The sequence below is a fragment of the Platalea leucorodia genome (assembly GCF_965183815.1).
Source record: "Platalea leucorodia genome assembly, chromosome: 19".
Taxonomy (NCBI): domain Eukaryota; kingdom Metazoa; phylum Chordata; class Aves; order Pelecaniformes; family Threskiornithidae; genus Platalea; species Platalea leucorodia.
The window spans coordinates 7,644,454-7,656,517 of record NC_138841.1 but is presented as its reverse complement, the minus strand read 5'-3'; the positions used below and the strand labels follow the sequence as shown (position 1 = coordinate 7,656,517).

General features: G+C 53.3%; 1 protein-coding gene across 1 annotated transcript in view; it reads left to right on the top strand.

Annotated features, from left to right (window-relative positions):
• Positions 1 to 454: 454 nt before the first annotated feature.
• The window catches only part of CACNA1S (calcium voltage-gated channel subunit alpha1 S), a gene marked incomplete at its 5' end in the record, with an annotated part of 49,062 nt that continues 37,452 nt past the window's right edge, over positions 455 to 12,064 (top strand). The window contains 2 exons of the mRNA XM_082330004.1: positions 455 to 615; positions 5,621 to 5,726. Coding sequence (XP_082186130.1) covers positions 455 to 615; positions 5,621 to 5,726 — 267 coding nt within the window. The remainder of the gene's footprint in view (positions 616 to 5,620; positions 5,727 to 12,064) is intronic.

The following is a 12,064-nucleotide window of genomic DNA, read 5'->3' as shown; positions in this document are numbered from 1 at the left end:
GGAACCAGCCGGAGTTGGGTTCTCCAGCCCAGCTTGCCAGGGGAGCTGAGGAAAGAGCTGACCTGGGACAAAGGTGCTTTTCCTTCAGAGATGGTGGGCCCAGCACCGGGCAGCCTGTTCCCACCCCCAGCCCGGGTCTGTGGCATGCAAAGCACTCGCCCGCCTCTCGATGCGCTACGTAAAGAAGCAACAGCTGCAGGGGCCCTTTTGCTGCCTCAGGAGCTGTGACAGCACCCGGGAGCCAGGCCGGGATCTAAATTTAAACTTGTGCTTTGTGTGTTTGTACATGTGAGTGCAGGCTCCAGCCCCCACTCTCCCACCGCCTCCCCCGGTGCACGGAGGAGACGGACTCTGCAAGAAGGGAGATCCAGAGGAGCTCCAGCTGGCTGGGACCCGGGGAAGGGGGGCTCGGCCGTGGGGCAGGAGGGGGAGAAACGGCTAGGGGAGAAACACCATGGAGCCTGCTTCTCCCCAGGATGATGTGAAAAAGAGGCAACAGAAGGAGAAGTCCAAGAAACCGGTGCCGCCAGCAGCCCCCCGGCCAGCCAGGGCTCTGTTCTGTTTAACCCTGCAAAACCCACTGCGGAAGGCATGCATCAGCATCGTGGAGTGGAAGTATCCTTCTGGCTGCGCGGGCTTGGGCACAGCTGTGTGGGTGCCTGTGAGCAGGGGTGCTGGGGAGCAGGACCCCGTGGGCTGCAGGCAGGAGAGCTGTCGGCCCGCTTCAAGCCTGTGCTGGCTGTCTCACCAGGTCTGTAAAAGGCAACGAGGTGCTCGGGGAGTCGTGGTAGGATGGCTGTGCAAACTGGGGGCATGAACAGGCTTGTCGGGGAAGCTGAGGCTGAGAAGTGGGTCAGGCCATGGGGACCTTCGGTAGGGGGGCAGGGGACAGGCAGGGACAGCCTGGGTGGCAAGGGACTTGTAGGAGTGAACATGTTTTGTGCTGACAGGAGCTGTGCTGGGTGGAAACAGGGGAATGCCTGCCGGGAGGGGAGAGGGTTCGGCGTGTGAGGAGGGGGCACAGTGCCCATCCCAGGGATGGGGCCAGGCAGAGGAGGAGGGCTGGGGGAGTGGGAGCTGGGATGGAGCTGGGGACAACAGGCCGCTCCAGGGGAGAGGTTTGGGGGTGGGTAGTGAGATCATGGCGAGCTGCTTGGGATGGCTCTTTGTGTGTGTCACCGCTTGCCTGGTCTCACAGCTGCTCCCTGCCCTGGGGGGGCTGGCCAGCATCCCCCAAATCCTTGCCGACACCATTGTCCTCTCAGCCCCCCCTTCCCGTCCCTCCCTGGCACTGCTGTCACAGGTGAAGGCTTTTGTTAGTGACACTGTTCAGAGGGACAGTATTTCTCTGTGCCTCTGGCTTAATTTAGGAATGGGGTTTGGGTGGTTGCTCTTCGATTGGCCATCTTTTCACTGGGGTTTTATAGCTCAGAAACACCAAAATGTCATGTTTCTGCCATTAGACCATTAGATACTGCCTTGTTCACCTGTATTTTATGGAGGGGAACAGGATGGGAGATGAAACATTTCACCTTGGCTTCAGCAAAATGTTTGTGCTCAAGCAAAAGCGACTGAATTTGGGGATGCTTCTGGCAAATCTAGTTCCTCCACCCCAACTCTTCTCATTTCAGTTGCTAAACCTATCTGCACGTGCCTGGCCTTGGCAGGATCATCCCAGCCCTGGCTAGGCTTTGCTCCTCTTGGAGGTGGCTTGGTCACCTAAGGGCTGCGGGGCCAGGCCCTGCCCTTCGGAAAGGCTGGCTGTGTTGCTGTACACGTAGTGCCATGGGAACACCAAAACCATGCCCCCGCACTGCCAGAGATGCTGTCTTGTTCAAAGCCTGTGGTGCCCGTCTACCAGCACTCAGGGCACGCTCACACCTCTGTGGTGCTCTGCTGGCCATGGATTTTGAGCCCTTTTTCCTTTACTGCAAAGGGGCTTTCTGTCCTTCGAGGAGAGGGAGCAGAGCCACAGCTGGGGAATTCTCCGTTTCTGCTTTTCTGGATTCAGGACTGGGTTGTTCTACAAGCACATGGAAGGGAACTGTGTCTGTGTCTTAAATAAGCACTGAGTATGCAAGAAACTTGTGTGTATACCCTAGTGGCAGGGGAAGAGCTGGAAATAGGACTTACATCTTCCAACATGCTCAAACACATTCCTCCTCCTGGGCCAACGCATGCCAGAGAGAGTGCGTAGCACAGTGGGGATCTTGCCCACGTTGGTGCCCTGGAAGGGGAGCGTGGAGGGGAGAGGTGGGTGTCCCACCAGGATGGGTGCAGGTGGTTCTGACCTGTGCGGGACAAATGATCCAGGGCATTGGGTTTCTCCAGCACCTCTCTTGTGCCTGGCTGTATTTATACCCAAATGCACCTGGCTGCCCTTCTTCAGGGATCAGGGTTTGCAAGGCATGACAGGGTCGTTCCAGTTCCTGTGGGTTCTTACAGGCTTCAGGGCCAGGCAAGCTGCCAAGGGGAGATTAGCTGTGACCATTTTCTGTGGGGATACCTGGCATCTGGGTACCCTCAGCCTAGGGTGGGTGAAAGTCAGGCTGGCTTGAGGCAGAGGGGTTTTTATGCTGAAGTTTGCTCACATCTCAAAACCCACATCTGTTAGCACGAGGAAATCTGGATACTCTGCAAATTGCGGGGTATTGTGTGCTCGACAGCTAGCCCAGCAAGTTGATCGTTGTTGGGACATGTCTAGCTTTGTGGTGTCACCCTGGTATTCCAGGTTCATTTTGCAGCCGGGAGGACTTCAAGGCAGATGGGTGAGGAGTCTGGGGACCCTGGAGGACCACAGAGCTGCAAGGCACTAACGGCCTAATTCCTGCTGCGAGGCAGATGTTGGGACCCGTGGATGCTGTGTGACAGGAGGCTGCTGGAGAGAAAGAAGTGAGGTTGCAGGACAAGGAGATGAGGAGGATGTTGAGGCTCTGGCTCAGTGGCAAGAGGCAGAGACACCAATCCATCCCACTGAATTTCGACCTAATAACAGTGCCAGACTCACAGACTGGCAAGCAGCAAGCTGATTCCAGCTCCAGTTACAAGATACGTCTTCAAGGAGGAGGAAATAAGTATGTGGCCGTTTTCCCAGAGCAGGGGGATGGGCAAAGGCTCTTTCCCTTCTGCATGTCAGTGGCTAATGTGGCAGGCCCTGAACCATGATTCCTGCTCCTCTTTCTACAGCTCTCTCCAACTTGCTCCGTGATGCTGAATGGTATCTGCACCCCTCCACCATCGCAACCACGTGGAGGCTGGGATGAGTGTGGGCAACGTGCATCTCACCCTGTCAGAGCCGGCAGGGAAGCCTCTAACCCCTGGGCTCTGCCCCGTTACCTGGAACACAGAGGGGAATAGCTTTTCCATCTGACTTTAGTTTTTAATGTACCATCAAGTTGATGGACAGAAGGATCCGGAAAAGGCAAAATAACTGTGATAAGCATAGGACACAACTGACAGCACTCAGCCAGCTCAGCAGACCAATATGGAGAGAATGCTCCCTAGGTACCTGTCCTGGTTTCAGCTGGGATAGAGCTAATTTTCTTCCTAGAAATTAGGGACTGCAGTCTGTGCATGAGTCCAGGCCAGAGCAGGGGCAAGGGGAGGAGTCCATTGCAGTGTTAAAACCAATGTGGGGCTCGAAGGGTGTGAGATAATGACAGATTTGATTGGAGTGAGCGACTGGCTGTGTGGTGCTTAGCGGTGGGGTTAAACCAGGACAGTCCCCCTTGCCCTGTGATGCTGGGTTGGACAGTGGTATGGCCACCGCAGCCCAAGGCAGGCCTCAGCGTAATTGTCTGGAAAGCTGAGCTAATCAGTTGATTAACCATGGCATAGGGAAGTATCAGGATGGCTGCAGGGCCTCTCTGCTGGGGTACTGAGTTTTGAGGGCTGTGCTGGGCTCTGTAGTGGCATCAGTCTGCATGGCTGAGCTGTAGGTGTTCCCACAGAGTGTGTTCCTGGGAGCTGTTCTACTTTGGAAGGTCTACCCAAAGTGAGATGGGGATGCTGGGAAATCCTGTCTTGTACTGGAACCTCTGTACCTGCTGGATGAGATTTACCAGTTTGCCCATGATGGCAGGTTGGTAGTTACAGGTGGGGATGGGGATGAGAGACCTCAGAACAGTTTATGGTGGTAGACGCTGGCTGTGTGTGGATGTTGGCTGGTAGGACAACGGAGAGGAGAAGGGGCTGGAGGGGAGTGTTTGTTGATTTACACTGTAGGTGGGTCTGGCCCCATGGGCAGCTGGACCAACATTTTCATTTCCTCCATCTGCTTTTAGTTTCAGTGGCTTCCAGGGGTGCAGGCAAGGCAAGTGGATCAGGGACAACTGAGATGTACTCATCAAGAGACATTATTGGCCAGGAAACTTTGAGACTAGCATTGTGACCAGAAATGTTTCTTGTAGGTTTTTGTGTCATGCTGTACCCAGCTGTCTTCTGGCAGCACGAGGCCACTAGGACGAGTGGAACAGACGCCTTTGCTTTTAGGTATGTGCCTAGCTGCGTGGTGCGGTGGCTAGGCACAAGCCCTTCAGAGCTGCAGCAGGGCCTGGATGTGACCAGCATTAGGGGCAGCAAAAGATGATGGCTGTCTTCTTCTGACCAGATGTCTGCTGCACTCCCAGGGTACCACAGGGTGGCAGGTTGGGACCATGCTGGGAGGAAGAGTGGGGTCCCTGGGGTGAGAGCCTGGCTGTGGACAAGGTCCTGGAGCCAGAGCTGGAGCTCTTTTGGGGCTTCAGGAACATGATAGCTGAAGCTTGACCATGAGGTTTCAGTGGCCTAGCAAAGCAGTGACAGCAGCCTGAGCCTGGGAGTGACCAAGTGCCTGTCCTAGGGCCTTCAGGGGAAAATAGCAAGTTACCCCGTTTGTTCAGAGATGTCACAGGGCCCAAACAGCACAATTCCACCTTCTAGGGAGTGGGACAGAGCTCAGGGTGAGCACTCCAGTTACTCCCAGCCCACGGCAGTCCTGGGGACCGTCACAGGAGCACTGCCAGCACTGGGGCACTGAGGCTGCAGGGACGTTAGCAGCTGGATGTCCTGCTAGAGGAGACCCTGGCTGAGTTGTCTTGCCCCTAGATACCTTCTAGTCAGGGAGACACAGCTCACCTGAGATCTGCTGCTCAGCAGCATCTCTCTCATGGACGCCGAGTACAGAGGGAGCCAGGGCCAGCCCACCCCGAAGGGTGATGCTTTGGTTAAGTGCCTACATTATGCAAGAGGGTCCTGACGCTTCAGGATGATTCACTGAAAGACGATGAGGGGGAAACTAGCAGTTCTCCCATCCCCTTGTTATTCCTTCACTGCAGCCTTTCAATTTGTGCCCCCTCCCCATACGTCCTGTGCCAAAGCTGCCCCTCTCCAGCAGCTATGCCCTGAGTGTCCAGGCCCTGCGTCTCATCCTGGCCCTTTCCCTCTCTCCCCGGGGACCCCAGAAATGGGCAGCAACTGAGGATGTGCAGAGGGTGAAGTCTGACTGCTCTCCGGTTCTCTGCCCCAGTGGGAGATTGTTTCCCCAGTGGGGTTTCCCCACACATACCCGGGCAGGGCAGGGCAGGGCAGGGCTGTACCTGCTTTTTCGTTCCTGTCTCCACTCCTTAACACTTCTTCTCAGACCCTTTGAGATCATCATCCTCCTGACCATCTTTGCCAACTGTGTTGCACTGGCCATCTACCTGCCGATGCCCGAGGATGACACCAACGTTGCTAACTCCAGCCTGGTAAGGCGCAGCCCTTCCCGCTGTCCTGCTGACCCTCCTCACTGGACAGCCAGGCGCTCGGCTGCGAGGGCTCTGCGGAGCTGGTCCCTCGGGGTGCCATGGGTGCCAGTGGGAACGCCTGTAGTGGGGGCATCTGGTGCTGCCCTGTGGGGTGCAGTCAGGCGGCGTTGGTCCAGCGAGAGATGCTGCAAAGTCAGGGGGAGGCAGAGTGGTGGAGAAACTGCTGCAAAATGGGTTTTCAGAGGGGCTGAAACCACCCCTAGGTTGAGATCAAAGGCGGCAGATTGGGGTGTGAAGTACACAGGAAGGAAGGATTGATGCCAAAAAAAGAACAAATTCCCTCAGTTTTTTATCATGACACTTCCAAAAGGAAACATCCTGTTCCAGAAAGGCTGAAATATTTTGTTTCAGCATTTTTGGAATAAAATTTTCTGAGCTTACATTTCAAAACTGTATTTTAATTTTGGTACTTTTTGTTTAAGAGGGGAAAAAAAACCATCTCTGTTAAGCAGAGAGGTTGCTCCTTTCCAATCAATTATTCCTTTTTGTTTTTCTCCAGTGACTTCATTTTGCCTGGAATAAGATGTTTTGATGTGATCCAAATCAATAGTTTGCACTATTTTTAGTTTGCCACCCCTTTCCCCTCTTCAGATCTCCATCGTGGTTCAATCCACATTGATTTCCCTTTAGAGTCCAAGTTCCATGACTGAATCAAAGCATCTAAATATGCCCTTTTTTAATGAAAAGTTCTCTTCTGCTAGTTTCAGGACTCCTCAGTGTTGGGGTGGGGTGTGTTGTGTGCAGGGATTGCTGGCAACTTGTGCCTTAAAAAAGCACCTCTCTGGTTTTTGCCTGTTCCTTAGAGACTCCGCAGGGAAAAATATTAAAGCAGTCAAAGAATCTGAGATACAAAATACAAAATAAGCTTTTACTTGTGCAATTTTTAGTTCCTTGAACTGCTTTTGTCTCTTTCCCTCTCAACAGGCTTTTAGTGGCACTGAAGATAGTGTTTACTTCTCATTTTCTTGGAAATAGAAGAAAAGGGGTCACTATTGGCAGTGTGTTATTACGTCTTTTAAAAATAAAACGCAGATAGGGCCACAGAGGAGGGGAATTAAAAATACCCACAGAGACTTAATTCCCGGGGTGTTCACTCAGCCTCCCGGTGTGCTGTCTGACTGGCTTCTCTGACACCTGCGAGCTCCGGTTGGAGTTTCCTGGGCCGAGGGGGCATAAAAGAATTTGCAAGGTGCAATTATCTCAGCTGAGAGATTAAAGAGGCAAAGCAGAACTGGGGCAGGTTGGGATGGAAAGCAGGAGGTGGGGACAGCGGGGACAGGGGCTTCCCGCTGGGAGGGGTTTTGGGATTTGGCTGAGAGCAGGACTCCTGGGAGGGCAGAGCTGGAGAAGGGCCAGCAGCGTGTGGCAGTGTGGCACGACGGGGGGGGGGGGGGGGCAATCCTGCAGCAACCCGCCTCGCAGCGCGCCCAGGCAGGGACTGCCCCAGGAGGACCAACAGCCTTTCCCATTAATGGGAGGCAGGCAGGCATGTAGTGAGTAATGCCATCTATAAATGAAATTTTGTCTATTTGTATTTATTGTATATTAAATTACTTATGCTCTGTCCTATTGGGGGATTTTTCAGCCTGTTGCCATGCCAACAGCCCTCTGTATCAGGAGCCTGGCAGCCCCAGGCCTCTGTTCTTTCATCCCTGCTCTACCCGTCCCTTTGTCATTATGTTCTGGTGGCTTTGTGGGAGCAATCCCAGCTAAGAACTGAGCCAGCCCCATTACCTCGGGTGTCGGGCTGTGCTCTGCGCGGGGCTGGCCGGTAGTGCAACAAAGGCTTGCTGGAGGTGTTTCTTCCTGCAGCAGAGAGATGCTGCAATGCATTTAATCTCTCCCCGTTGCTTTTTTTAATTGCCTCTCTTTATTGCCCAGTCCTCTCCGGAGAGGATTGAGTTTATCTAAAGACCTTGAAATTGTTGAGGAGGCAAAACGTATGAGGGGAAACTGAGTCAGAGCAGTGAGGACATTACCCCACATTATTTGTGGAGGCAGGATTGAGGCTCACTCTGTTGGTCTCTTCTCCCAAGTAACAAGTGATAGAACAAGAAGAAATGGGCTCAAGTTGTGACAGGGGAGATTTAGATTAGATATTAGGAAAAATTTCTTCACGGCGAGAGCGGTCAGGCACTGGCACAGGCTGCCCAGGGCAGGGGTGCAATCACAGTCCCTGGAAGTGTTCAAAAAACGTGTGGATGTGGTGCTGAGGGACATGGCTTAGAGGGGGACCTGGCAGTTAGGTTAACAGGTTGGACTCAATGATCTCAGAGGTCCTTTCCAACCTTAATGATTCTGTGATTCCATGATTCTAGCGAGCTCGCTGCTAAGGGGTGTGCCGGCATCTGTCCAGCCTGAGCTTCCTTCGGAGAAGCCTCCTGCATCCCAGGCACTTAACGCCATGAAAGCCACCCTGCTCTAAAGCTGGGGGTCTCCAGCAAGAAGAATCTTGGGAAGGGGAGATCTCCTGGGAGACTTCTGCTGCCACTTTCTTGCCACAAGGGTGGAAAACCTGGAGAGCAGCAACGCTTATGACTCTGTCTCTCCAGGACCATCCGGGGAAGATACGCACTCAGAGTTTACACTAGGTTTAGAATTAGTCTCATGAAAGCTTTGTTAATCAGAACTCATTTTGGGGGATGAAAAAAGTATATTTAATAGCCCGTAAATATTCTATGAATCCATTTTGCTTTATCCTGGAAGAAATACAGTTGTTTAATTTCAACATATTTCATTACTATTCTTTTTATATTAGATTTCTTCTAATCCAGAAGATTTTTTATAATGCTGGTTTTGTCTAATTTTGTCTAATCCTAATGAAATGAAAGTATTTTCTTCGACCCTCATGAAATGATTTTGACTTTTCAACTCGATCAAAAATTCACAGCATTTATTTTCACTTGGACTTGACTTTCCAAAATTGTCAGTGAGCTCCAAATCACACTGTTTGTCTTTCACTAGAAGTCTTGCTCCATGAGCGAGCAAGTTCAGAAATCTGTTTAGCAAGGCAGCTTACTCAAGGGGATTCACCCAAGAAAATACAGATGTCTGCATGTGAGCTGGCTGCCTGGACTCTGTTTATGGTCAATGGAGAAATAAAGGCAAATTTAGAGTAGGGTTTGTCTCCTGGGGCAGTTGGTCTCCTACTGCAGTTCTGATGGGTGGCGTCTGACGTGCTGCATGCTCTGAGCTACCTGGTTTTCCCCACTAATGGGACCCAAGGGTGACTGCTCAGAGGGAGGACGCCCTTTCAGGCCATCCAAAAGCAGCTGGGCTGAGTCCCGCGTGCTTTGTAAATGTATCAGATAGAGCATGGGACCTGGTGAGTGGGGGACAGAGCTGGAGCTCAAGCTGTACAAGAAGACACTCTTAATAACACAAGTAACGGCCTATGTGTAGGCACTCCATTAGTATCACGGATAATGGCTTTATGTTTAGGTAGAAGGGATGTTTGATATAAAGCAATATGCTTCCAAAAATCCCACCATTTTGGGTTGCATTGGGTTATATCTCAGCCCCAGGGGTCAGGGGACACAGCCTGGACACAGCCCCAGGCACAATTCGGTCACAGGAATATGGGCACCTGATGCTGTTGCAGGTGTCCCAGAACCCCATCTGCTGCTCCGGAGGGGTGGGACTTGTTGTGGGTCCTGTGTAACATCTGCCACGCCAGGACTGTCTCACGTAGTCCAGGGCATCTCCAGCAGCACTGAAAACAGCTGTGTTTGGGCAGCTGACTTGTGTCTAGCAGTCCTTGAGGGGAGATTGCTGGTCCAGTGCTGGTTTTGAAGAGCGAGTACCTGCTGTCGCATCAGTCCCGTGAGGCTGGCATGGGTCACTCACTGCAGGAAAGCCCCGGTTACATGTGGCTTTCCTAGAACCTGGGGTCACCCTTGATCTCCTGGGGTCCTCTAATAGCTGTGGGAATAGACCGCATGCCCACACGTCTCCGTGCACAGACTCAGTGCGTGGGAATTCAGAAACTACTGTTGCTCTTTTACCCAGCATCCTGAGGGATGCGCGTAAAGATGGAGCTGTATGATCTTCCCCTGCCTCAGTCCTCCCCTTCGCTCTGGGCTGGGGCTGCTGTCAAGGGCCGGCACCCTGCCCAGCTTGTGGCTTGGCAAGCCTGCAGCCTCTGTGGCTCAGCCTGGGGTTTTGGGTAGGCAGCTGAGCCAGGCCCCTCTGATCTCACTGTTGCTGGCCCTACTGACAGGTGCTCGGCCACCCTGGGAGCCTTTTCATATACAGACCTGCCATCACAAGGTTGCCTTCTTTCAAGCTCCTTCCCCCGTGGGCAGAGCTGGCGAGAGGATTCGCTTCCCCTTTGCACAGATCCCAGCTATGACTTTTGCTGCCCATTGCTGGTGCACAGCTCTCACCCTCCAGTTTGGCCAGCAGAGCTGACTTGTCCTGAATGCCAGTAAAAATACAGCAGCTTCCAAAGCCTGCTCCATCAAGCAGGATGCCCCATGGTCCCCAGCTCTGCAGCAAGGCTTCCTCTGAAGGGACCTTGCCGACCATCTGGTCCCAGCCCTGGAGAAGGGTGGGCGAGCTGCAGCTCCGCTGGATTTCTCTTCCTTTAGCTGGGCTCTCCACAACCTGGGTCTGACAGGCGTCAGCTGAGCCCTTGTCCGTACTGCGTCCAAATCATTCTCCTGTCCATGGTTTTGCTGGCTGAGCTGGTAGCACTCAGCAAAGCCTTTTCAAACCAAGCAGACCTAGGGCACCTAATCCAGGGACAACCCTCAGGAATGCCACCAAGGTGTCCCACAGACACCTGAGCAGACGTGGGGCAGCTGGTGTGACAGAGAAGGGACATGGAGCAATGAGGAGCTCTGCACAGCGAGCGAGGGAGATGCAGTGGGGAACAACTCATTGTAGGGCCTGTTCCCTCATGCTTACATAGCTGCTGGAGAGGTTTATTGCTTTTTTGGTTCCTGTCTCTGCAGCCCTGGGGTTTGTTAAGCCCAGGTCTGTCACTGGTTTATGGGAAAGGAGGAGCTGTGGCTGGAGGATATGGCAGGAAAATCCCAGCATCACAGAGCAGCTGAAGGTGGGGGGACATCTGGAGATCATCTAGTCCAACCCCCTGCTCTAAAAAAATTGTGCATATGATTCAAAAACTCTCCCAAATTCTCTCCTGCACATCTCCCCATCCCCAGTGCTCCCCATGCTCTGACAGAGGCCACTGTGAGAAGCAGAAGTGTTTCTCGCAATGTCTCCTCCTGGGCATGGTTCGCAGCAGGCCCCGGGGGCCTGCCTGCCTGCCGCTGTGCCCTTCCCATGCCGGGTACCAGGGTTTCCCACCAGGTACTCAAAGAAGCCTTCCTCTGCTCCAGCCCTCATTTTTATCTTGATTTCCAAAGGAGCCTATGAGATTGCTGCAACTGTCCCCCATGCATTCATTAGCTGCCCTGTCCCCTTTTCCTTCTCACATCTGCAGGGTTTGTCTCATCTGCATTCAGGGGAAGGGAAGAGAGAGCTACTCTGTTTTGCAAAGCATGGTTGCTGCAAGCCCCTGGAGAACACCCTTATGGGTGTTTTATGTTTAAAAAGCCCTTATGACAGAGTTGAACAGCACAGCTGCCTGCCCTGCGTGTCCCGGTGCAGGCAGTCTACGCATGCATCCTGGTCAACCCATTGGTGCACATACAAGAAACATTTTTATTGGGGAGGGTGCTCAAACACTGGCACAGGTTGCCCAGGGGAGTTGTGGAGTCTTTGGAGACATTCAAAACCTGTGTGGACTAATTTCTGAGCAACCTATTATAATCTGGCCCTGCTTTGAGCAGCAAGGGCTTGGACTAGGTGATCTCCAGAGATCCTTGCCATCTTCAAACCTCTTGTGATCTTGTGACAACTGCCTCAGCCGTGGCAAGGGCCTCCCATCAGCCGAGCAGCAAAGGGCCGTGTGAGACAACGGAGGTGATGGGGGCTGGAGCTGGAGGGGGAAAGGGGAGCAGGGCCTGACTGGGACCAAGGGGCTCTAGGGGAGGTGCAGGGGCTGATGGTACAGGAGCAGGAACAGAGGGCATGGAGGAGGGCAGGAGGCTGAGGACAGTCTGGAGGGGTCAGGGAGGAATGTGAGTGCTGTGAGTCCTGCTCCACATGGATGTCTTCTGCTGGGAAGCAGCGGTACCTATCCAGCTGTGTTATGGTCACGCTGTCCCCTCACCATCCCTTTTGGCCAGCCGGGAGGCTTTATCCAAGCCCTGCTCCCCCTGTTCCCTGGGAGGAGACAGAAGGGACATGGAGCTGGGGCTCATTCTGGA